Source organism: Rhipicephalus microplus, chromosome X (assembly GCF_043290135.1).
Source record: "Rhipicephalus microplus isolate Deutch F79 chromosome X, USDA_Rmic, whole genome shotgun sequence".
In the NCBI taxonomy this organism is placed as follows: Eukaryota; Metazoa; Arthropoda; class Arachnida; order Ixodida; family Ixodidae; genus Rhipicephalus; species Rhipicephalus microplus.
The window spans coordinates 229928547-229950717 of NC_134710.1; the positions used below are offsets into that span (position 1 = coordinate 229928547).

Sequence of the window (22171 nt, forward strand, 5' to 3'; positions counted from 1 at the left end):
ATTTTCGCGGTAATGGGGCTTGGCCCTTGGGGGGAACACGCAAACGCGTGGCCACGTGGCGCAAACTGGTGACGGGATTTGTAAACGTGGCGCACGCTCATAAAAGCGCGAAGGCGGCGCTTGTCGGATTTCGTCTGCTACTTTCCGCTCCTGCGCTTGCCGAGCACTTTCGTTTTAGGGGCGAAGCTCGTTAGGGCGTGGGCTGTGCGTCCCCTGTATGTAGCCACCTCTAGTTTAGTTCTTGCAGTGTTCACTAGATGGCGGTACCGTCCCCTGTATGTAGCCACCTCTAGTTTAGTTCTTGCAGTGTTCACTAGATGGCGGTACCGTCTCCTGTATGTAGCCACCTCTCGTTTAGTTCTTGTAGTGTTTACTAGATGGTGGTACTTGTAGCTGATGATGAAAAGATGCAAGATGTTATAAACTAGAAAGCGGTACTTGTAGTTGATGAAAGACGCGAGATCTTATAAAATAGGAATGATGTCACATATGGCGCGTGTCATTGGTTGAAGGCAATCGTTCGATTTAGTGCGGCGACGTACGCTAGGGGGAGCGATGTAATAAAATCGAGTGGGCAAAATGTACAGAGGATTCATGGTTTACCAGGTTTACCTCCGGAGCTTCGCCCACTCATCATCATTCACTTCGTGGATATGGCGGCACTTTTTTTCCGCAGAGCGATTCATGCCCCCGCTGGTCTGCCGCCGCCCCGTCATGTAGTCAGTATCCAACCTTTTTCTTGTGTGATATCTTGCCAGTTTTGAAACGATGCGATTAACAACCACAGCGGTGAAAGCCGTGCGATTATATTTAGAAGCATGTAATAAACACTTATTAGTAAGAAATGTTGGAATTGAACACCGCAGAATAGCGGTACGATTATGAGTGACACAGTTGAAGGCTCCTGAAATTTCAACCACCTGGGATTGCAATCAAACTACACTGGCCTCGAATATTCCAGCCTTCACTGATAATGCGGCTGCCACGACCGGAATTTTTTCCCGTGACCTTAGGCTAGCTCTCGAGTAACATAACCCCTATACCATCGTGGTGAGTTAGAAAACACCTAAACACTTGAGGATTAAATCTCCTCGAAGTATCAAAATGGCGTCATCCCTATGTTCTGGCTCTGTCTTGCTACATACCGGCAAATATTAGTGCTAGTGTTCTAAATCGTGTGATTTTTTTATTAAGGAAGCAACGTCTCAAGAAGCTCCATGTTTCGAACTTACGATAACATGAAAAGTGCGGCGCTTCTCCAATATGGGAGCGCATGAGAAATTAAATGCGTAAAACACGAAAGAGAAAACCAATTCGTCGTATTTTGTGGCAAAAGATAGAGCAGGCCAGATCTACGACCTCTTAAAATGAAAAGAATGAAAATCTTCGTTCAATATCGGGTGATGTCACCTCCAACGTTGAGTACGGTTTCAGGCTAAGACATGTGCAGAGCTACCGTGAAGGATGGATCACGCTTCTAAGCCACTCCCACTAGTTTGCGGAATCCCAGAAGTCATCCATAAATTTGACGTGGAGAGTTTGGCGAGGGTGATGATTGCATTCTGTCCCGCACAATTTCAATGAGGTTAAAGTCAGGTGGCTAGGGGGGGGGAGTGGAGGCACGTAAGCATCGTCATGGTCTCCAGTGGCCTGTTAACCACGGCAGCGACAGCACGCTGAATGTATGATTTAGAGCTCGACTGTGAGAAGCCTTTCATCCTCAGGTGCCCTGGCCACATATAATAACTGGCACCACCAAAACTTCGTTCAACAAAGAATTACGCCCACAGCTGAGGAATTCTGTGAAAGCGATAACGAAGTCCATCACTTGCTTAACCTATAATGTCAATGCTCACAGAAATGTGAGTCTTAAGCTTAAATTTGCAGAACGCTTGAACCATTCGGCTGCGTTTGATAACATACAAAGAAATCGGTACTTCATGCAACGAGCCCAGCCGGCTTCTTCCAACCAATGAAACACAGCACGGCGTTAGACCGCGCCGAGCGCTAGGGCGGGGAAGTATCAGACGACGCAGGGCCCGAGAAAATCTCAGGATTCTGTGCGCATGCTCCACGTTTCCAAATCTCGTCAGCAGTTGGCGTCCTGTGGTCCGCCGGCCGCGTGCTCGCGCGTTCTGCCTAACAGTGGACCGTACTGTACATCAATGTTAGCAACCACAATTGAACCTATTTTTTTTTCATAATCAAACTTCTTTAACGTAAGTTGTAATTGTTATGAATAATTGGAAAGAACTTTTCTTTTTTTCAATTTTGTCAAGTTCGGAGCAAATCGTAACTCCATAAGCCTATTTGTGCTCTGAAAATATAAGTTCAGTTCATATGTATGGAGAGGCTCGTGTGCTCTGTGATGTCAGTGCCCGTTAGAGAACACCAGATGGTCAACATTTCCGGAACCCTCCACTATGGCGTCCCTTATCTCATCGTGGTTTCCCAAAGTTACTATTGTCTTGTGTGTGGAGGGATTTTGATATGTCTTGTGAAAATTCTATTGACGTGTAAGAAAGAGATGAACGGAGTCACCGTCTGACTGCCCTTATCTGAATACAACTAAAAACCATCGATTATGTTTTTTAACCATTGATTACGCCAAAGTCTCTTGTGACTTCTTGCGCAGCTTCTCAATTTCACATGTAAAGGTAAAAAGACTCATAGCACTGTCACCTAATAATTTCGGGTTTCCAGTGAAAACTAGAAGTAGAGGGTCTATTATGACAATAGATATAAAAAGTGGGTCTAAAAACAATATGTAGCCTACTGTAAGCTTTATATAGTTCAAACAGTGCATACCTGCCAAGTTCAGGGGTTCTAAATCCGGGAGATCTCCACAACAGGGGGGAGGGGGGGTGACGTTGATATATTCCTCCCCGTTTGTTTGTTTTTTTGCACCAAAAGAAACAAAAAAACATAGCGAAAAAAGCGGGGTGGGGTGGGGGTGTCCCGAAACATTGGCGTTGTGGTCTTGTAATCGTTTGCAGTGGCTTAACATACGCGAGTAGGGTTTTCAAAGAACAGTAGAAGGTGCGAGTCTCAAAGGGGGGTGAAAATACTCGTCTCTCCAGAAATTTAGCGCCTTCCACAACAACTAGCACAGTATATTTTGGTCAAAATAACTCGCGTATGTCTTTATTAAAATACCCCTTGATTTCATGTTGAGAACACTGAATGCAGCAGCCTGGTCACAGGCTCGGAGTCCTCGGCCTCGCCACTTGGTTCTCCTCGTCTTCGCTCGCTTGTCCTTGATATATGATACTTCCCCCCTCTAGTGATCGTAGTCTATTTCGGTATCTTCACATATTCAGTCTCCGTGGTGCCTTCAAAATATGACCACAGCGGCTGCGTGGCATACAGTCAGTAATGGTTTCCGGGCGTTGCGTGGGCGTTTCTTCCGGCGTTTCTGCTTCACAGGCCTGATCCGCGGACGCACTATAGCAGGCGAACCAACCGCTGCAGGTGCATCTTCTGTCGCACGTTTGCCTTCGTGAGATTCGTCTCCTGGCCACGAATAGTATGGTGTATCTTGAACGGCAGTTTCAATATTAATGTGCCTTTTATTCATATGATCTACATGACGCCTGCGCCTCTAGCCGTCTTGAGTTACCGTTACGAATGACCGTTTGCCGCATTCTTCAAATACTACAGCGGGTAGCCATGCGAGAATAATGAGAAAATTCTCAACCCACCCCTTGTCGCCTGGCGCATACTGTTCTGTGATGTTATTCAACTTTCTCTCTAGCATAAGTTTTCGTGGGTGTAGCACATCCATGGGTGGGATGGCAGCTGCCTTCCAAACATCAGCTCTGCAGAGGGTTTCTGCGTTGTGGTGTGTGGTGTCGTGTGCTGCTTGAATAGAAACCTCGATAGACGGCAGGAAAGGCTTCCATCAGTCAATTTCTTGAGAGCCATTTTCACTTCTGCCATCACACGTTCCGCTTGCCCATTTGTTGCCGGATCATATGAAGATGATGTTATATGCTTGATCATATTCATCTTGAAAAAGTGCTGCCATTTCAGACGAAAGAAATGCCATTGCATCATCAGAAACTATGTCTTCGGGTATGCCAAAAGTGGAAAGTGGCGAACAGTGATCGTCACTCGCTTGCTCGATTCCGTGCCGACTGGTTGTGCCCTCGTGATCTCCGACGACAGTGCAGCTCTGGCCGACTGGGTTGGTCCTACACCACCTTTTGACACCGGTCCCCGACGACGACGACGACAGCGTAGCTCTGGCCCACTGGATTAGCACTACGCCATCTCCTGTTGCCGACAAAAGCCCTCGCCAGTGGTGTCCATCCTCGGACTCCTGTGCCCGTGTTCCATTTTTCGTGTCTTCTCGTTACTTCCCGTCCGTCGTGGCTCCATGTCCCTGCGCATCTCTCTTTGTATGCCTTTAATCATCACCTTTTAATCCCTCCTTACCCCTATCTCTTGTGAGCTACTGTTGAGGTGTCGCACCAGATGCAGACAGTTACAGGGCTCACTTTTTTTTTCTTTCCCCTTTTATAACCACATAAGAAGAGTAATCGAAGCACATCCGTTGCAGCGGAAAAACTGTGACGGAACTTGTCTTACTTCTAACCATTTGGAGAATGCATCCACTACAATTAAAAAACTCTTGTTTCTCACCAGTCTCGCGAAGTCAACATAAACGACCTTTCATAGTTCATTTGGGCGAGGCCATTCCGGAATCACCACCGCGGAAGGAAGGTGGCTATGCACTTGACGTATGTGTCACATGATCCCACCTTCGACTCTATGTCAGCGTCCAAACCAGGCTACCACAAGTGACTGCGAGCGAAACGTTTTATCGCAGTCATTCCCGGGTGATTTGCATGAAAGAGAGCCAGCGCTTCCTCTCTTTCTTTCGTAGGAATTACGACTCATGGGTCCGATAACACACAACCATGGTGCGTGGAAAGTTCTCGCACCCGACTCTCGTACGGTTGAAAACTTGTGCCCTGCCATGATGCTGTTGATCCGATTTGTAGCCCATGATAAACTTGTGGAAGTGGGGGATCTTCCATTGTCAATCTGGCTATCTTCTCAGCAGCCAGTGGAGGTTTTTGCATCCTTCAATCTTTAACACGTCCCCTGGTTCCGTCAGCTCATTCACTGAGCTCATCTGCATTCTGATGCTTTTCCCTTCTCTGTGCACCAACTCTAATCATAGGCACTCAAAATCACAAACCAACGAAAAATTCTCGATTGATTGATAATGATTGATATGAGGGGTTTAACGTCCCAAAACCACCATATGATTATGAGAGACGCGGTAGTGGAGAGCTCCGGAAATTTCGACCACCTGGGGTTCTTTAACGTGCACCTAAATCTGAGCACACGGGCCTACAACATTTCCGCCTCCATCGGAAATGCAGCCGCCACAGCCGGCATTCGAACCCGCGACCTGCGGGTCAGCAGCCGAGTACCTTAGCCACTAGACCACAACGGTTGGGTAACGAAGAATTCTCGGTGATAACACTTGCTGAATCTGTTTGTTAGGGCACATGATTATGAGAAGTGGCTTATGGTTAGTCACGATGAGTACATGCCGACCGGCAATATACTGGTGAAAATGCGTGACTCCAACCCCACTTGCAAGGCCTGCCCTGTCAAGCTGAGAATAATTTCTCTCTCATTTTTCGAGGGTTCTTAATGCGAAGGCTAATGGTATTTCTTGTCCGTTCGTGTTCAGCAGCGCAAGTACTGCTCCGAAGCCATAAAGCGAGGCATCACTGCTCAGCATCAGTGGACGAGAGTCGTCGTAATACGCAAGGACCGTACATTGACGTAGCGCGTCTTTAAGCTTCTTGAGAGCAGCCTTGCGCGGAGCTTCCCATCGCCACTTAGTTTCTTTGTCCAATAGCGATGTAGAGGTTTGGAAATGGATGCCTTGTCGCAGAGAAACCAGATGTAAAAGCTTATCATTCCTAATAGGATTGCGGTTTCGCCTTGTTTGTTGGTTCTGGTGCACTCGTTATTGCCTCGACTTTTTCAGACATTGGCTCAACTCTCTTAGAGCTCACTTTGTAGCCCAAGAGCTGTACGTCACGTACACCAAATATGCAATTTTCTTTGTTAGCCTGTGCCAGCTGCAGTTGGCAAAAGATAGTTGGCTTGATTCTCACATTCACAGTGCTTCTGTAGTCCCCGCACAACCTCAAAGATCAATTCTTCTTCCTTACCACTACCACGGGCGTAGCCCAGTCCTATGCGGTGATGGACTCAATTATGCCTTTACCCTGGAGCTTGTAGAGTTCTTGACAGATGGCATCGCGAAGAGCAAATGGCACCTGCCGGCATTACAAAAACTTGGGTGTCACGTCTTCAGCCAGGTCGATGCGTACAGGCGGGCCTAAATGTCTAGCGAGAGCTTCGCAGAAAACAACAGAGAACATGGCTAAGTTTTCCTTAATGCTTCTTCTAGTGAAATTGTTGAGTCCATGCATCGTAAATCCCAATTTTTCGAAACGATTTTTTTCCAACAATCTTGCTCCCAATCCTCCAGCTACGAGCAATGGTAGCTGAGCTTTGTTGTGTTTCAAACAAACATCGATGGGCATGAAAACCATGATGTCTAGACATTCTCCCGACCATGTCCGAAAAGCAAGCTTGTGTTCTTTTAACACGGGAGCATCATGAGGGCAGAGGAGAGCGAACTTCAGTCATTTATCGAGAACGCCGCTCCCGAGTCGACTTCCATCTTGAGTGGCTGACCAAAAAGTAGAACTGTCGCGACAAACCTAGGTGTGGTTGTCATCTGTGCTTTCGTGTCAAAAACTGTAAGGATGCAGTCGTCCTGTTCTTCTAACAGTTCGTCTTCGTCTTCTAAACAATGGCTTCCTTGGTACTTCTGTGCTTTAGCCTTCTTAGAAAGACAAGCTTCGGTGATATGATCCTTCTTATGACAGATGTTACACATATCGTTTTTGAAAAAAAAACACTTCTCAGCCTTATGGTCTCCTAGACATCAGAAGCACTGAGACGGCTTGCTTGTCATGTACTTCTGAAAATTCTAATGATTTACACCGAAAGTGTCAGCCTGCTGCTGACTGCCTTGTATCTGCCTCTGCAGGTCTTTTGCTGATGCAGCCGTCGACATGAGCTCGTAGGCTTTTTTAAACGTTAGCTTATCCTCTGCTAGCAACCGTTGTTGAAAATGAGAATCGTGGATTTCACATACCAGTATGTCTCGAAGCATCACTTCCAAAGGTAGCCTCGTACTCGCTGCTTGAGATTGGACCTCGGTGCTACCACCTGACGCCTCTCGTTCCGCCGTCGTGGAGCCTACATTGCCAAAGTTCCAGCCTGTTGCCAAGGTTGGCAAGGCTGTCACATAACCTTTGACGTATTCGTTCGGAATCTGGTCTCATTTCTGGAAATCATTACGGCCAAGCAACTCAGACGGCCTGGGATTGAAGTGCTGTGTCTACATATTGATGATGTGCACCTAATTCACCTCGGAAAGCTTTTGTGGGGCAACCAGGGCCTTCAGCGTCTCGCAGGTTTGCTCACCGCAAAGCGATAGAAGCACCACTCGCTTCTTGGCTGGTTCTACGATGTCGTTGGCTTCAGAGTAGAACTCCAGGTGCTCTACCCATGATGATCAGTCGGTGCCGGGCACAAAATCTGGTATCTTGAGATTGGACATCGTCTGCAGGGTGAACCTGCTTCATGAGACTCGTTTACTCGTCGCGAGTGTTATAATGCCCCTTTAATTCATGTCCAGAACCCTGAATGCAGCAGCCTGGTCACGAGTTCAGAATCCTCGGCCACGCCACTTCGTTCTCCTCGTCTTCGCTTACTTGTCATTAAGACGATATATAATAGTCTTCCTGGGACACACGTGAATGAACGGGACGGCACAGCCGGCTGCCTAGAAAGCGAGGGTCGAAACTTCACTTGAGACCAAGTGAAAAACAAAGTATGCCACTATACTCTGTTTAAGAAGATTCTTTCAGCACTGTGGAGGCTACAGGGCCCCCAGTCAATAGGAAAGGCGATTAGCCCCTCCAAATGTATTCATCCGCCCTGTGCCGTCTGCTCACCGTTTTCAAGGCGTCTGCTCGCTCTATTGCCCTTGCACGCTCATTGAATGTAGCATGGGTGGTTTATTAACTTCAAAGAGTAAGTAAAACTGTCAAACAAGCCATTACACTTCAACTTCAGGAAGCTTCGAGTCTTAACAATATGATTTGTGGCTCTACGAATATCAGTAGACGCTCATGCCGGCGGATCACTTCACTTGCCTCTCCGACGCTGTTCGTGGCTCTGGCATGACTGCTTCTCTGTGGACGCGTTTTCTCCCGTCTCTCACTGCAATTCTTCTGTTCCATCTTAGTTTTCGCCAAAAAAGGATTCCACGCACGCGAAACGCTGTGCGAGATTGCATGTCCAATATTTGGAGACGCCACGTTCTTGGTCTGGCGACACAGACCAAAGCCCAAACCGTGGCCTCGGCGCGTTAGGCTTATCAGATATGACTACTCAAGCAGCATATCTCCCTAATAAAGCGAAACGTACCTGATGCTTCATACTTAGAGCAATATGAAAGAAATTGATGGCAGATTTCACCATTTATTTGTTGCTATCAGCGCTGTGGGCATTTAGCCGGAGCAAGTTCGGATCGAAGCGGGCCGTCGCTTTTGCATGGGGGCTGTCATGTTGATTTGTTGCCATAGTTACTGCCGGTAACCAACACAAATAAATAATGTGTGGGAAATAAATGCGACGAAGAAAACATCACGCGTATTGATGTGGCACAACAAACAGCAAACAAACGCCAATTTTAGACAACCCTGCCATTTTTAAGGCACTTTTATTTGGCGCTGTGTTTCACTACGCAAGCGTGTGGCTTTCTTAAACACCGTAGTTTTGGTAGTGCTGTACTAAAGTGGTGAAACAGAGTATAGATTCTTGAGAAATGATCACCAAAACGCTTCAAGCTTTTTTTACGTGTTTATTGCTTTTAATCTACCGTTACGTTAGCCACGTGCCCTTGGCTAGTAGTTGCTATTGATAATCACGTCGCCGGGACTGCGGTTTCGTACGTTGCGTTTGCGGAAAACGGCAGTTTCATTTACGATCCACGTACGCTGGTTGCGCACGTGCCTTCGAAACCAAGTCGTTTTAGATGCGAATCAGCTTAGGGTCGAGCTAGTACACTGTAGGTCGAGCTCAATCCTGTGTGCGGCGTGACTACCTTTACTGCGCATAAACGTCCACTCTCCCTTCTCTCCTCTCCCTCCTCTCCGACGCTTTTCCTCTCCCGCCTCGCAACGCCGAAACATGGAGCACCGGCTAACCTACGGTCGCTCTCCCTCTCTCTCCACGCGGCGCTTACACCCCATTGCGCATGCACGTCCCCTCCCTTTCTCTCCTCTAGTACACTCTCCCTCTTTCACCTCTCAACGCCGACGCAGGCAGCATATGCAAGCGAGTTTCTTATTGGAAAAACCGACTGCTTGCACTGCACAACCGTTCACTGGCCACCCCGTATATATAGGTGCTCAATCTTTACCCCCAAGATAGTGCTGGTGGGATATTTCTCTTTTGCGCGGTTTAAAAATAAAATGATTCCAAGCGTGCGTGTTAGCTAAAAGCGGACTTCGGGTCCTTGTGTTCATTCGGAGTCATCCGTCTCTTATTGCCGATTAGCAGCGATTGGCATGTTCTTCTAGGAAACACCGGTTCATCACTGCGTCCATTGCACCTCCCTAGGTTTCTCTCTTGCGCAACGCTACGATGAGCGCCAGCGTCAACGTCACCGCGAGTGCAAATGTTAGCGCCCGCTGCTTCGGATCTACACATGGTTCTCTTCAGCAGCAGATGGTGTAGTTTTTTTGCTGTCTATGATTGCATATGCCACGATTTTGTCCGCAGCGTTTGTGGAAAGCAACATCGCTTTAACTGGTCGAGCGCTGAACGCGCGTGCACTTTCGAAAATCTGTGTCAAACGAGATCGCGCTTTTGTCCACAGTGGCTGTTGCAAACGATGATCTTATTGATCTGTGGGCTTTAACGTCCCAAAACCACTATGAGAATGTGAGAGACGCCGTGGTGGAGAGCTCCGGAAGTTTTTTATCACCTGGGGATCTTTAACGTGCACCCAAACCTGAGTACACGGGCCTACAGCATTTTCGCCTCAATCGAAAATGCAGCCGCCGCAGCCAGGATTCAATCCCGCGACCTGCGGGTCAGCAGCCGAGTACCTTAGCCACTAGACCATCGTGGCGGGGCAAGGTTGTGTCAAACGATAACCACAGTTCTGACAGTGCGTGCACTGGCCGTGTGCGTCCTTTCGAAGCTTCGAGCACGCTGCTCTCAGCCTTCATTTCACAGTTTTGCTACTAAAGTTTATGCGACACGCTGCGATGAGGAAAAGTGTTCGGAACATCCGAATTTTCGTTCAGTGAACATAGTGGAACTAGGCTCGTTTCTCTGTGTAACCTCCCGCAACATTTTGGTGGAGGTGCTGGGTATTCATGCATTGCCCTCTTGCTTGGACTCAAATAGCGTCTAGAGCATTGGTAAATAATGAGTATAAAAACTAATTCAGAGTAAAACGAAGCCTAAAAATCGCTGCCTGTCAACCCCTACCCCCGCAGCCACAGCAATCTTGTAACAAAGAGTCAGCCGCTGCAAATCATTCAGATTCTGTGCCAAATGGAAAAAAAAGCTAAAATATCTCGATTTTACGCTCAACTGACCCCAGAACTTTATCGTTCACTCGAATGCAAAGGCTCGTGCATGTAGGTAATTGCTTCTTACATTACAGCTCGCGACTGCGCCAGTATTGCCCAACTCTACCACTCACTTGTTCATAAAAAGTACTTCATTATAAGTAACGTACTCAACCAAATGCGCTAAAATGTCGCCATCTTGCTTGTGAACGCACAAGGAATAACCCGCATAACACAGATGATGAGTAAAACTAAGTGCCGTGGCCACTTTAAGCACCACTTTAGAAAACACCATGCTGAGTGATCGTTTCGCTATATATTTTTGCACGCACCATGGTAGTATGGTGCCTATAGTACTCGGCTACTGTCACACAAGCCACACGATCGAATACCAGCTGCGTGGCAGTCTAATTTTCAATAGAGGTGAAAATTATTGAGGCCCATATACTTAAGTGTGGGTGCGCGTTAACGCCACAGTGTCCTTCGTAATCATAATATGGTTTTGGAACGTTACACCCGGGCAGTTATTATCTTTTCTGGATGATTTGCTCAGCGTTCCAAAGCTGTGGACCAAAACGCTAACTAGAGTCAAAATGGAACGCATGACACTGTCGAGTAATCGAATGAAAGAGAACTGCTCAGGGCCAGACTGCATCGACCACAAAAAATGTGGCAGGGCAGCAGTTTAGCTGTCGGTTTCTTTTGTACTCCAGCAAGCACCAAGGTGACGCTGTATGTGAAAGCTGTGCACACCGACTACACCGGCTACGGACAAAAATGAGAGGTATAAATTTACGTTACTTCAAAGACATTTTTGAGAGCACTGTTGTTGACCCGCGTGATAGACGCCAGTTCATGCCAAGTTTGTACCAACTAAAGCAGATAATTTCATCAAGTTGTTGCGTATTCATCAAAGAAAACAATCACTAAATCAAAGGCTGTACACTGCAGACTGTGTTGTGTTGCTTCTACTCTCCAGTCGTGTTCGTTTCACGCTCTTTTTGCTGAGGCGAGCCTCCCGTTACTCGCGTTTTACGCCACAACACTGAAGCATGAAAGAAATAACAGTGAATACTGCAGCTTAGCTTGTAACGATTGTACAAAGCATTTCGACGGGGTCTAGAATTTAATATACCAGCGTAGGCAATTCGGCAACCAGTTAGTAAATTGTGTAACTTATTTTTACAAGAGATGTATGTAATAAATGCTAACGAAAATTAAGCAGTCTGCGCAAGGTGTTGGCTAAAAGAACAAACAAAACCATTTACCCTATCACTGTATCTCATCGTCCTCTCTTTGAAGTTGCGTGGTCTAAGCTATAGCTGGCACGCTATGCATACGAACACGCCTCACATTTGATAGATTGATTGATATGTGGGGTTTAACGTCCTAAAACCACCATATCATTATGAGAAACGCTGTAGTGGAGAGCTCCGAAAGTTTCGACCACCTGGAGTTCTTTAATGTGCACCCAAGTTTGAGCACACGGGCCTACAACATTTCCGCCTCCTTCGAAAATGCAGCCGCTGTAGCCAGGATTCGATCGCGCGACCTACGGGTCAGCAGCCGAGGGCAATGAGTAAAGTAAAAGACAGTAAACTATACTGCTGGGAGACTTCAATGCCAAAATAGGAAAGAAGAAGGCTGGAGACCACGCAGTAGGAGATAACGGCATCGGTACTAGAAATGCCAGAGGGGAGCTGTTAGTAGAATTCGTAAAACGCAACAATTTACGGATTTTGAACACCTTCAACTGAAAACGAGGGAACCATACCTGGAAATTAAGGAGTCCTAATGACGAAAATAAGAACGAAATAGACGTTATACTGAGTGCACACCCAGGCCTCGTGCAGGATGTGGAAGTGCTCGGCAAGGTACGATGCAGTGATCACAGAATGGTACGGTGTCAAATTCGCCTAAACTTCAAGAAGGGACAATAGAAACTGATACGCAAGAAGCCAATAAAAGAGCTAGCACTGAGAGCGAAAGTACAGGAATTCAGTCTCTCACTTGAGAACAGGTACTCGGCTCTTATCGAGGAAACCAGCCTAAGCGTTGACGCAATGAATGATAATCTGACGAGTATCATTATGGAGTGTGCAGTGGAAGTTGGAGGTACGGTAATTAGACAGGACACTGGCAAGCTGACCCAGGCAATGAAGAACCTCATTAAGAAGAGTCGAAGCATGAAATACTAAGGTACAACAGTCAAAATAGAGTTGGCAGATCTTTTGAGGTTGATTAATAAGCGTAAAGTACGCGATGTAAGAAGGTATAACATAAAGAAAATTAAACACGCTCCGAAGAATGGAGGAAGTGTCAAAGCATTGAAGAGGAAAGTTGGGATAGGCAAAAATAACATATATTCACTAAGGGACAAGGAAAGCAAAATAACATATATTTACTAAGGGACAAGGAAAGCAAAATAACTACCAATGTGGATAGGATAGTTAAAATAGCGGAGGAGTTTTACAGAGATCTGTATTGTAGCCGGGACAACCATGACCTTACTAGAACTAGCAGTAACCCAAATAGCACCCCATCAGTAATGATAGAAGTCAGAAAATCCCTGGAGAGCATGCGAAGAGGCAAAGCTGATGGTGAGGATCAGGTAATATGAGATCTGCTGAAAGATGGAGGACAGATTGTGTTAGAAAAACTAGCCACCCTATTTACAAGGTGTCTCCTGACGGGAAGAGTACTAGAATCTTGGAAGAATGCTAACATCATCTTAATACATAAGTAAGGAAATGACAAGGACTTGAAGAATTAGAGGCCGATAGCTTGCTCTCCGTCGTATACAAGCTATTTACAAAGCTAATTGGTAACAGAATTAGGGCAACATTAGAATTCAATCAACCAAAGAAACAAGCAGGATTTCGAACAGGTTCATAAACAACCGACCACATTCATACTATCAATATGGAAATCATGAAATGCTCAGAATACAGCCAACCACTACACATAGCCTTCATAGATTACAACAAGGCATTTGATTGAGTAGAAATATCAGCAGTCCTGCAGACACTGCGGAATCAGGCTGTCGACGAAGCGCATATAAACTTCCTGGAAGAAATCTCCCAGGGATCAACTGCTACAATAGTGCTTCATAAGGAAAGCAACAGAATATCAATCAAGTAGGGTGTGAGGCAAGATAATACAATCTCCCCAATGCTATTTACCGCGTGCTTACAGGAGGTTTTCAGATGCCTAGAATGGGAACAGTTAGGGATGAGAGTTAATGGAGAATACCTTAATAATCTATGCTTCGTTAATAAGATTGCACTGCTGAGTAACTCAGGGAACGAATGGCAACTCATGATTATGGAGTTAGACAATGAGAGTAGAAAGGTAGGTCTTAAAAGTAATCTGAAGAAAACAAAAGTAATGTACAACAACCTCGGTAGAGAACAGTGCTTCCAGATAGATAATATTGTACTAAAAGTTGTAAAAGACTATGTCTACATAGGACAGGTAATAACTGTGGAGCCGAACCACAAGATTTAAGTAACTGGAAGAATAAAAATGGGGTGGAGCACATTTGACAAACACTCTCAAATCTTGACAGGTAGATTACCACTATCCTTTAAGAGGAAGGTATATAACAGCTGCATCTTGCCGGTATTTAGCTACGGAGCAGAGACCTGGAGACTCACAGATAGGGTTTGCCTTAAATTGAGGATGACACAATGAGCAATAGAAAGCAAAATGGTAGGTGTAACCTAAATAGAGAAGGAGAGAGCTGAGTGGATCAGGGAACAAACTGGAGTTAAGGATATCATAGTTGAAATCAAAACGGGGAAAATGGACATGGGACGGGCATGTAGTGCGTAGACAGGATAACCACTGGCCATTAAGGGCAACTAACTGGATTCCCAGAGGAGGCGAGCGGGTTACGGTAAGACAAAGTTTGGTGGGCAGATAAGATTAAGAAGTTAGTGTGTATAAAATGGCAGCAGCAAGCACAGGACCCAGTTGACTGGCGGAATATGGGAGAGTCCTTTTTCCTGCAATGAACGTAGTCAGGCTGACTATTATTATTATTATTATTAGTAGTAGTAGTAGTAGTAGTAGTAGTAGTAGTATTATCCCCTGTTTGTTCCCTGATGCACTCTGCTATATTCTTGTCTGTTATGGATACACCTTTCATTTTCTTTTCCATCACTCGCTGTGTCGTACTCAATCTAAGCTGAACCCTCTTTGTAAGCCTCCAAATTTCTGCTCCTTAGGTGTATATGTGTTTGCACATATGCACTCATATATATTATTCACAAAATACTTTCATAATTTTCGGATAGTCAAATACAAAACGAAACCAAATAGGCAATAAATAAAACTTAGTTTGTGCTAAAATAAAGTTGGCTTCTCCTTTGTTTGACTACTACTGTGGCAAAACTAGCTTCGACAGAAACACTTCATTAAGCTACGCGAGTGCGCACGCGAGTACGCTGCCAATGCTAGGTTTAGTTTTAAGTTAAACATAAAGCGGGCCTCCTATGAAATAAAATATCTGGCAAAAGATTCTAATTTCTTACTCATGAAGATACTTAGCAAAGGCTAACAATGCTGATGTTTATAAGAAATCTGCTGGTCGCACAAAGTTGTTCCTCACAGTGAACGAGAATAGTAAGGGATACCGGGTGCTCGATTTGTTGTTCTTAAAACAACAAGAAAAACGCAGAAAAGGACGCAAAGCAAAAGACCATGCTTCTACAGACGTGCGCGAGTGTAGATGTGCGTGCAGATCAACGATGCTGGTGACTTCGGTCTCTTTTACGCCGGAAGGCGATGATAACTGATTACAAGCACAATTTTGGAATGACAAAAGTTATCAAGCATTATTACACTTAGGTGCCCTCAAACAATACCTAGTTCAATTATTCGGGTAAGAATTAAATGAAGTTGAATGTATTGAACGACAGGAGTGATGTTTATTTTTTAAACAAAACGGTGGATTATAGGTACACATTAGACAGGGAATGCACTTAATTCACAGTGTTCAGCGGTTAAGCCTGGCAGCCGGCACTTTGCGTCATCACCGCTAACAGCACTTTGATTTCGGAAGGGGTGGTTAATTGCTGTCACAATACGGAACCAAGCCTCCCTCTTTAATAGTGCACAATATGAACAAGTTCAATATTTTTATAGCTCACCGGTGGCACTAAAATGTGCTGGCTGATGTGCGGCCCGACTGCCCTGTGTTAGCTGGCAGGCACTGCACAAGTGCTCAAGAGTAAAAATGTAATCAAACAAGCTAAATACTAAAAACTGGCACCATCGATATGTAGCAAAACGTCGTGAGCATAAATTCAAAATGTGAAAATGAAAATTATTAAGCGAGCGAACTATCTGTAGAAAAACAAGGAAGAACATACTCACCGGAACCGCAATCATAGCAGTTGGTTTGAGCAAACTAGTGTCTCCAATGACTCCAGGCATCAACGCGGTGCCCTGGGAAGTATAAAAAGAATGCACCAACAGAAACAAATCACGTAGAAGTGACTAATATTCACTGTACGATTACGTTGATTGTTGCATCGATCTAACCTCCTCTATCAACAAAGCACCAAGAATGATTGATTACCTGATCAGTAAGCGTGAAGGGGCTGGAGTAACCGATCTGTAGACCCAATGACATAAATGTAATTTCTGGAAAGATCAAAATTCTCGTTGGAAGATTTCTGTTTGAAGATTCACTGAACTAATTTACTCACGTTAGAGTACGCGTAACGCGCATACAAAAGCAATATGCTTTTTGATGTAATTATACTTTGCGCGTCACCCCTCTTGATTTCATTGCAAGTTATGTCGTCCTTCACGTGCATTTCATCGGTAGTGGTACAGAGTTTGCAGGCCTTCAGTTATATACATATAGGCGAGAACAATAAAAAGCCAGTTGCGTGGTACCATGTGGCTAATACAATTTTCAAACGAAGTGCCGCTAGTTCACGAGCAACCGCAATGGCGAACAGAATATATAGCACTGTGTTAAAAAAGTTTATACGCCTACGCGAATGGAAAGACAGCGGATTGCATTTATCATCTAGTGTTATTGAATAGACAAGCGTTTTGAATCACAATCGATTACTGTCGATTTTCGAAAGCACACAGTGGACATACCACATGCAATTTCCATGACGTGAGCAAGAGGAAGAAATGCAACGAATCTGTCCCCACACCTGGAAAGAAAGGCGAAAGCGAGCAAAGAAGACTGTTTGCAGGAAGAGCACTGCTACGCGAGGAGGCACCAGAAAACGCCGGAAACGAGTTGTTCTTACGTGAACTCCCGCATTACGCTGGCTATTCCCAGGATGAAGGCGACTACGTTGCCATTTGTCAATACCACACCTACAAGAATAAATAAATAAATAAATAAATAAATAAATGAGCTTCCTGAGGAATAACTGAAGAACATACACATGTGAGGCGCAGATTTGACCCCAAGGGGCCCGGAAATAAGTACACTACTTAGAATAAATATATGTATGTTCTAGTTGGACAAACTTGAAAAACGTTATCACTCAAAGTTATGACATTGCGAAGGTATCCACGAAGCTGGTGGCACGCTAAAAAGATTCCTGAAAGGATGCGCCACTAAGGCTAGTAGAAACATCGAAATCATCGGTAGAGAGAAAGCAACAAAGAAGATGCTGAGGTGTTTGGTGTCATAAGGTCGCTATTCAGACATCTAATTTAATGAAATACAATCAGATATACTACCCTGTTCACTCTTTCATTAGATCAAGGCTTTCAGCGAGAAACGTCGTTCTACATAAATGTTCTTATGGTCACAGTGCGCGAGGTTCTCACAGAGGCGCCCTATAATAAAATGATGTCTGGGGCTTTACGTGTCTGAACCACTTATGAGGCGCCGTAGTAGAAGACACCGGAAATCTCAATCATCCGGAGTTTCTAACACGTTCCCTAACATCGCACAGTGCATAGGCCTCTAGCATTTCGCCTCCATCGAAATGTGACTGCCGAGGTCACTATAAAAGCCGGCACCTTCCAGTCTGCAGCCGAGCACCATGACCACCACGCCACCACGAAAAACACAGAGGCGCCTCAAAGCTATCTGAAGTGAATGTTGACAGCATTATGGTTTAACGCTTGAAGTTATTTCTAGGTTTGTGGCAATTCTGATTTTTTTGAAAAGTCAGAAACTTGAATAAGGAGAAAAGCGCTTGTGGGTGGTTGGTTTACCTAGAGTGGCGTCAACTCTTAGAGTGAGCACGGCTCAGCGTGGCAACGCTCTGCTGAGTGTCAGTGCATCCTCCGTAGCCGCGCATCAACTGAAAAGAGGCGCAGGTGCACACGAGTGTGCTGTTTTTGTTGTACTGGAGCCAAGCAAGACCAGTGCCTGGCTGCTACTGAGTGGCGCGCTTGAGTCAACGACACGAAATATCTCCCGTGTGTACGCATGTGCCGCTACGCTTCACTGCGGGGCAGAATCGGCGCGCGGAATCGAACTTGGAGCCTCTGCGTCGTGAGTGCGAGGCTTTGACCACTGAGCCACCAAGGAGCACGTCCTCCAACGGGCAAACGGCAAGCTATTTAAATCTACCACTTACCGCTGTTGACGGGCATCTTGAGGGGTGAACTATCGTGTTTTCAGCATTACCAGCAAGATGGCGCCATGAGCGTGCGGCGGCGTGCACCCTCATCTCCCACGTGTACTTTGCCTCGCGGAGAGGAGAAGGTGGTTGCATAGCCCATGAACGCACACTCGCGCGCCCTTATCTTGTAGTAGGGAGCATTTTAGGTTTTGGCTGTCTTTAAGCTGTCACCGGAACGATTCTGTTGTTACCGGGCGCACAAAGGTCACTGAAATCCTTGCACAGTCTCCGTTTGCGAAAAGAGCGCGCTTTTCAGACACAGCGAAGAAACAACTGAGACGCTTACTTGTGTTCATCTGTGTCTGTAAGTGTGTTTCGTGCGTTATTTGTGTGTGAGAAATGTGGGGCTCGTTTTGATCTGCTTCCCATTCTGCACGTGACCTTTCAATTTGTTGCTATCGTATTCGTTGCTTTATCTTTGCGGTAAAGCTGTGACTTTTTTAAACATCCTGCTCTTTTTTAAACATTCTGCACATTATTCAGTGCCAGTGTGCATCCCTCTTTGGCTTCTTTTCTTACTACGTCACCTTTCTTTCAGCCTTTACGTGTGTGTGCTGCATATTCTGCAAAAACTTCGACAAGCACACACGAGCCGTCCTTACTAACTCCCACACCATGTGGAAACAGGACATATACTGATGAGAATCATTTCATGCATTGATCAACTGAGCACAAACCATGAGTAAGAAAAAAATCACGAGAAATCACACTGAAGGCGTTTGGGTGTCACAGGTAATGAAAACTGCAGATGTCTGCCTTATTATACGATAGATGCTGCTTGCCTCATTTTCTCCCTTAGTCTGATACTTCCGGCGAAAACATTCATAAATTCTCCACCACCTTGTTACCTTATAGAAAAAAAGTTGTAGTATTGGTGCTAGTAGTGATATCACCCTCGCACTATAGATTCAGAAAACACCGGGTAGGAAGTTCAGTCACATTTAGATGTAGCCCACCATGGCTTATCCCGTCTACGAACGTCACATAAAGCTAAGGGTCCATACTATATGACAGGGTGCTTTTTATAGCTTATAAGTGCGCTGGGAGTCGTTCTCCAGCAGTCCCCATGGTTATATTTGGTCTGAAAACTAATGAAGGAGAAGTCACTTTCCCAATACTACATTCAAACAAATGGCAATTAGGATCATTCGATCAGGTGGATGAAACAAGGCCTGTTTTTTTTTGACAAAAATTGCTAAGAATATACTCGGGCGATCTTTGCCCCATTTCACTCCCCAGTCCATAGCCGACTTGACGTATCGTGCATCCAAGTTAAATCAGTATCCCATCGTGCCAAATGTTTCCCATTTGTGAAAAAAAACAATGCTTTCGCTGAACCACTTTCTTTCAACATTGTGTGCGTTTTGGTAGATGCTAAATTGCAGAGGCCCATGTAGTGTGCGACTTCAGTGCCCGCCAAAGGACCAGTAAACCTCGTGATCCAAAATTTCTAATGGGGAAATAGCTGTGCCCTTGTACAATGCGAACGTGCCACCGCGAGAACTTTGCGCATAAGTGCGACTTCAGTAAAGAAAGTCACAGGGCTTTGAACGACCCACTTTGTCTGGTCGTGGTTTCTCGCTCCTCCTTTGTAATGCCAATTGGCCCTTCCCACCCGTTCTCAGAGCGGAGAGAGGCGCTACATTTTAATTACGCCCACTTCGTCAACGTATCACGACGTCAGCGATTACATCATAGGTGCGCAACCGAGCACCAAACAAGGCATCTACCACGCAAGCATATTTCACCTCGAACGAGTACGAGATTGGATATGCACCTTTGCGCCGAACAAAATTTCGTCACTGTCCATACAAAGAGGATTGGACAGATATAGGAAAGGAGTGAGGGAATAGTTTTTTGAAATGGATAGTCAGCGTCAAGTACAGCGCTTTAATATTTGTAAAATGTTATCGCCGTGGTTTGTAGTACGCCATAGCGAGGTTGTTTGGGGGGTACAAAAAAGTCAACCTATTTAATGGCCTTTATAAAAACACCCTCTGGGCAATTTTGCTCGAGACCTCCCCTATGGCGCATGTGCTAATCATTAGTAGTTCTGGTACGTAAAACACCAAACATTATTACTATGTTCTCTTTAAAGACGATAATCATTCTTGAGATATTTGAACACGAAAATTCCGGTTATCTGTGTGTCTGTCACAAGGTTCAGCCCCCCCAGCCAAAGTTTAAGCACTCGATGAACGCCCAACCGTCTAGAACTGGTGGCTACATTCATACCTGTGAACATGTTCGATCAAAAAGCAAATATTATGCTTATCTGAGAAGAAACATCAATACGTAAGTATTAGGTGATGTGCTTCTTTACCAGAAAATACACACGTGCATAATTCTAGATACCCTTTGGTTTCTTACGCTGCTATGAAAATACGACGCTATGCAAGAAACAAGGCCAGCAGAAGAATATTGTCTTTCGACGACATTTGCAGCGGGGCACGCAAGTACGCGTCCACTTTTTTATTCCTTTGATGTCTCAATGCATGTTCGAAGATACTGCCTACGGGAAAAGACATGATGTCACATTGCTTTTCCCAGCGGCTCTCTCCAGATTGCAAGCGCGCGGGAAAGGGAGAGGCTGAACCTTGTGGAATTCAGACCAACAGAAGACACAAAATTTGCTTGCTCCTCAATGACAGAGGGCTTCCAAATTTTGCGATGATGGCGAACAACATAACTGAAGAACTTATTAATGAATCTTATTGCTCTAATAGGAGTTCATACACTGGATATTGTTACGGGGTCGGTAACCGCACAAAATGCATTTACAGAGGAAAAACCACAGGCAAGAGTCGCAATGGCTCATTGGCACACTCTCGCGTATGTCAGCTGATTCTATCCTTCCTCTTCTTTTACTTCATCTCCATAACAGGACCCCCGGGCATTGAAGCGCCGTCTCAGCATGAGTCCAGAGAAGTGCGACAGAAGTAGGGTTTCATGCGCGAAACAAGGACAATGTCAACAAGTGACGAACTTCGTGACGTATTGGAATGCAATGGCGCTATCTCGCAGTTGACTTCGCTGACTTGACGTAAGACTAGGTAGGGTCCTGCGTATCGAGACAAAAGTTTTCCGGAGAAGCCTACACGGCGACACGGTGACCACAGGAGCACGCGGTCATCTGAGGCAAACGTTATATTACGATGCCGGTGGTCGTAGCGGAAGGAAGGAAGGAAGGAAGGAAGGAAGGAAGGAAGGAAGGAAGGAAGGAAGGAAGGAAGGAAGGAAGGAAGGAAGGAAGGAAGGAAGGAAGGAAGGAAGGAAGGAAGGAAGGAAGGAAGGAAGGAAGGAAGGAAAATAGGAGGAAAAGAACGTCAGGGAGGTTCACCAGCCTATAGGCAGCTGGTTTGCTACCCTGCGCATAGGAGGGGGATGGAGGAGATGAAAGATACAGAGCCGAGAGGGAAGAGAGATAAAACAGCACATTTTACATATCCTGTGACCAGGGAAGACGAGACTGGGCAACTTGACGAGCAATGTGAGCCCGATCAATGGCTTTGCGAGCGTACTCGGAAGCAGATGGCTTGAGAGGTAAGGTGGTTTGCTACCCTGCGCATGGGAGGGGGATGGAGGAGATGAAATATACAGAGCGGAGAGGGAAGAGAGATAAAAACAGCACATTTTGCATATCCTGTGACCAGGGAAGACGAGACTGGGCAACTTGACGAGCAATGTGAGCCCGATCAATGGCTTTGCGAGCGTACTCGGAAGCAGATGGCTTGAGAGGTAAGGTGGTTTCAAATGGCAATATGTGGTGGCGACCATACAAAAAATAAAAAGGTGAGAATTCCGCGGTGTCATGTCGAGAAGAATCATGTGCGAAAGTCACATAGGGCAACGTGATGT

General features: G+C 45.6%; 1 protein-coding gene across 2 annotated transcripts in view; it reads right to left on the reverse strand.

The window, feature by feature from the left end:
• The window catches only part of LOC119187864 (fatty acid CoA ligase Acsl3), a 99461-nt gene that overhangs the window by 22134 nt on the left and 55156 nt on the right, over positions 1-22171 (reverse strand). For both annotated transcript variants that reach the window (XM_075878750.1, XM_075878751.1), the window contains 4 exons: positions 16976-17045; positions 16818-16876; positions 16282-16346; positions 16077-16148 (listed from right to left, as the gene is read on the reverse strand). In XM_075878750.1, coding sequence (XP_075734865.1) covers positions 16077-16148; positions 16282-16346; positions 16818-16876; positions 16976-17045 — 266 coding nt within the window. The remainder of the gene's footprint in view (positions 1-16076; positions 16149-16281; positions 16347-16817; positions 16877-16975; positions 17046-22171) is intronic.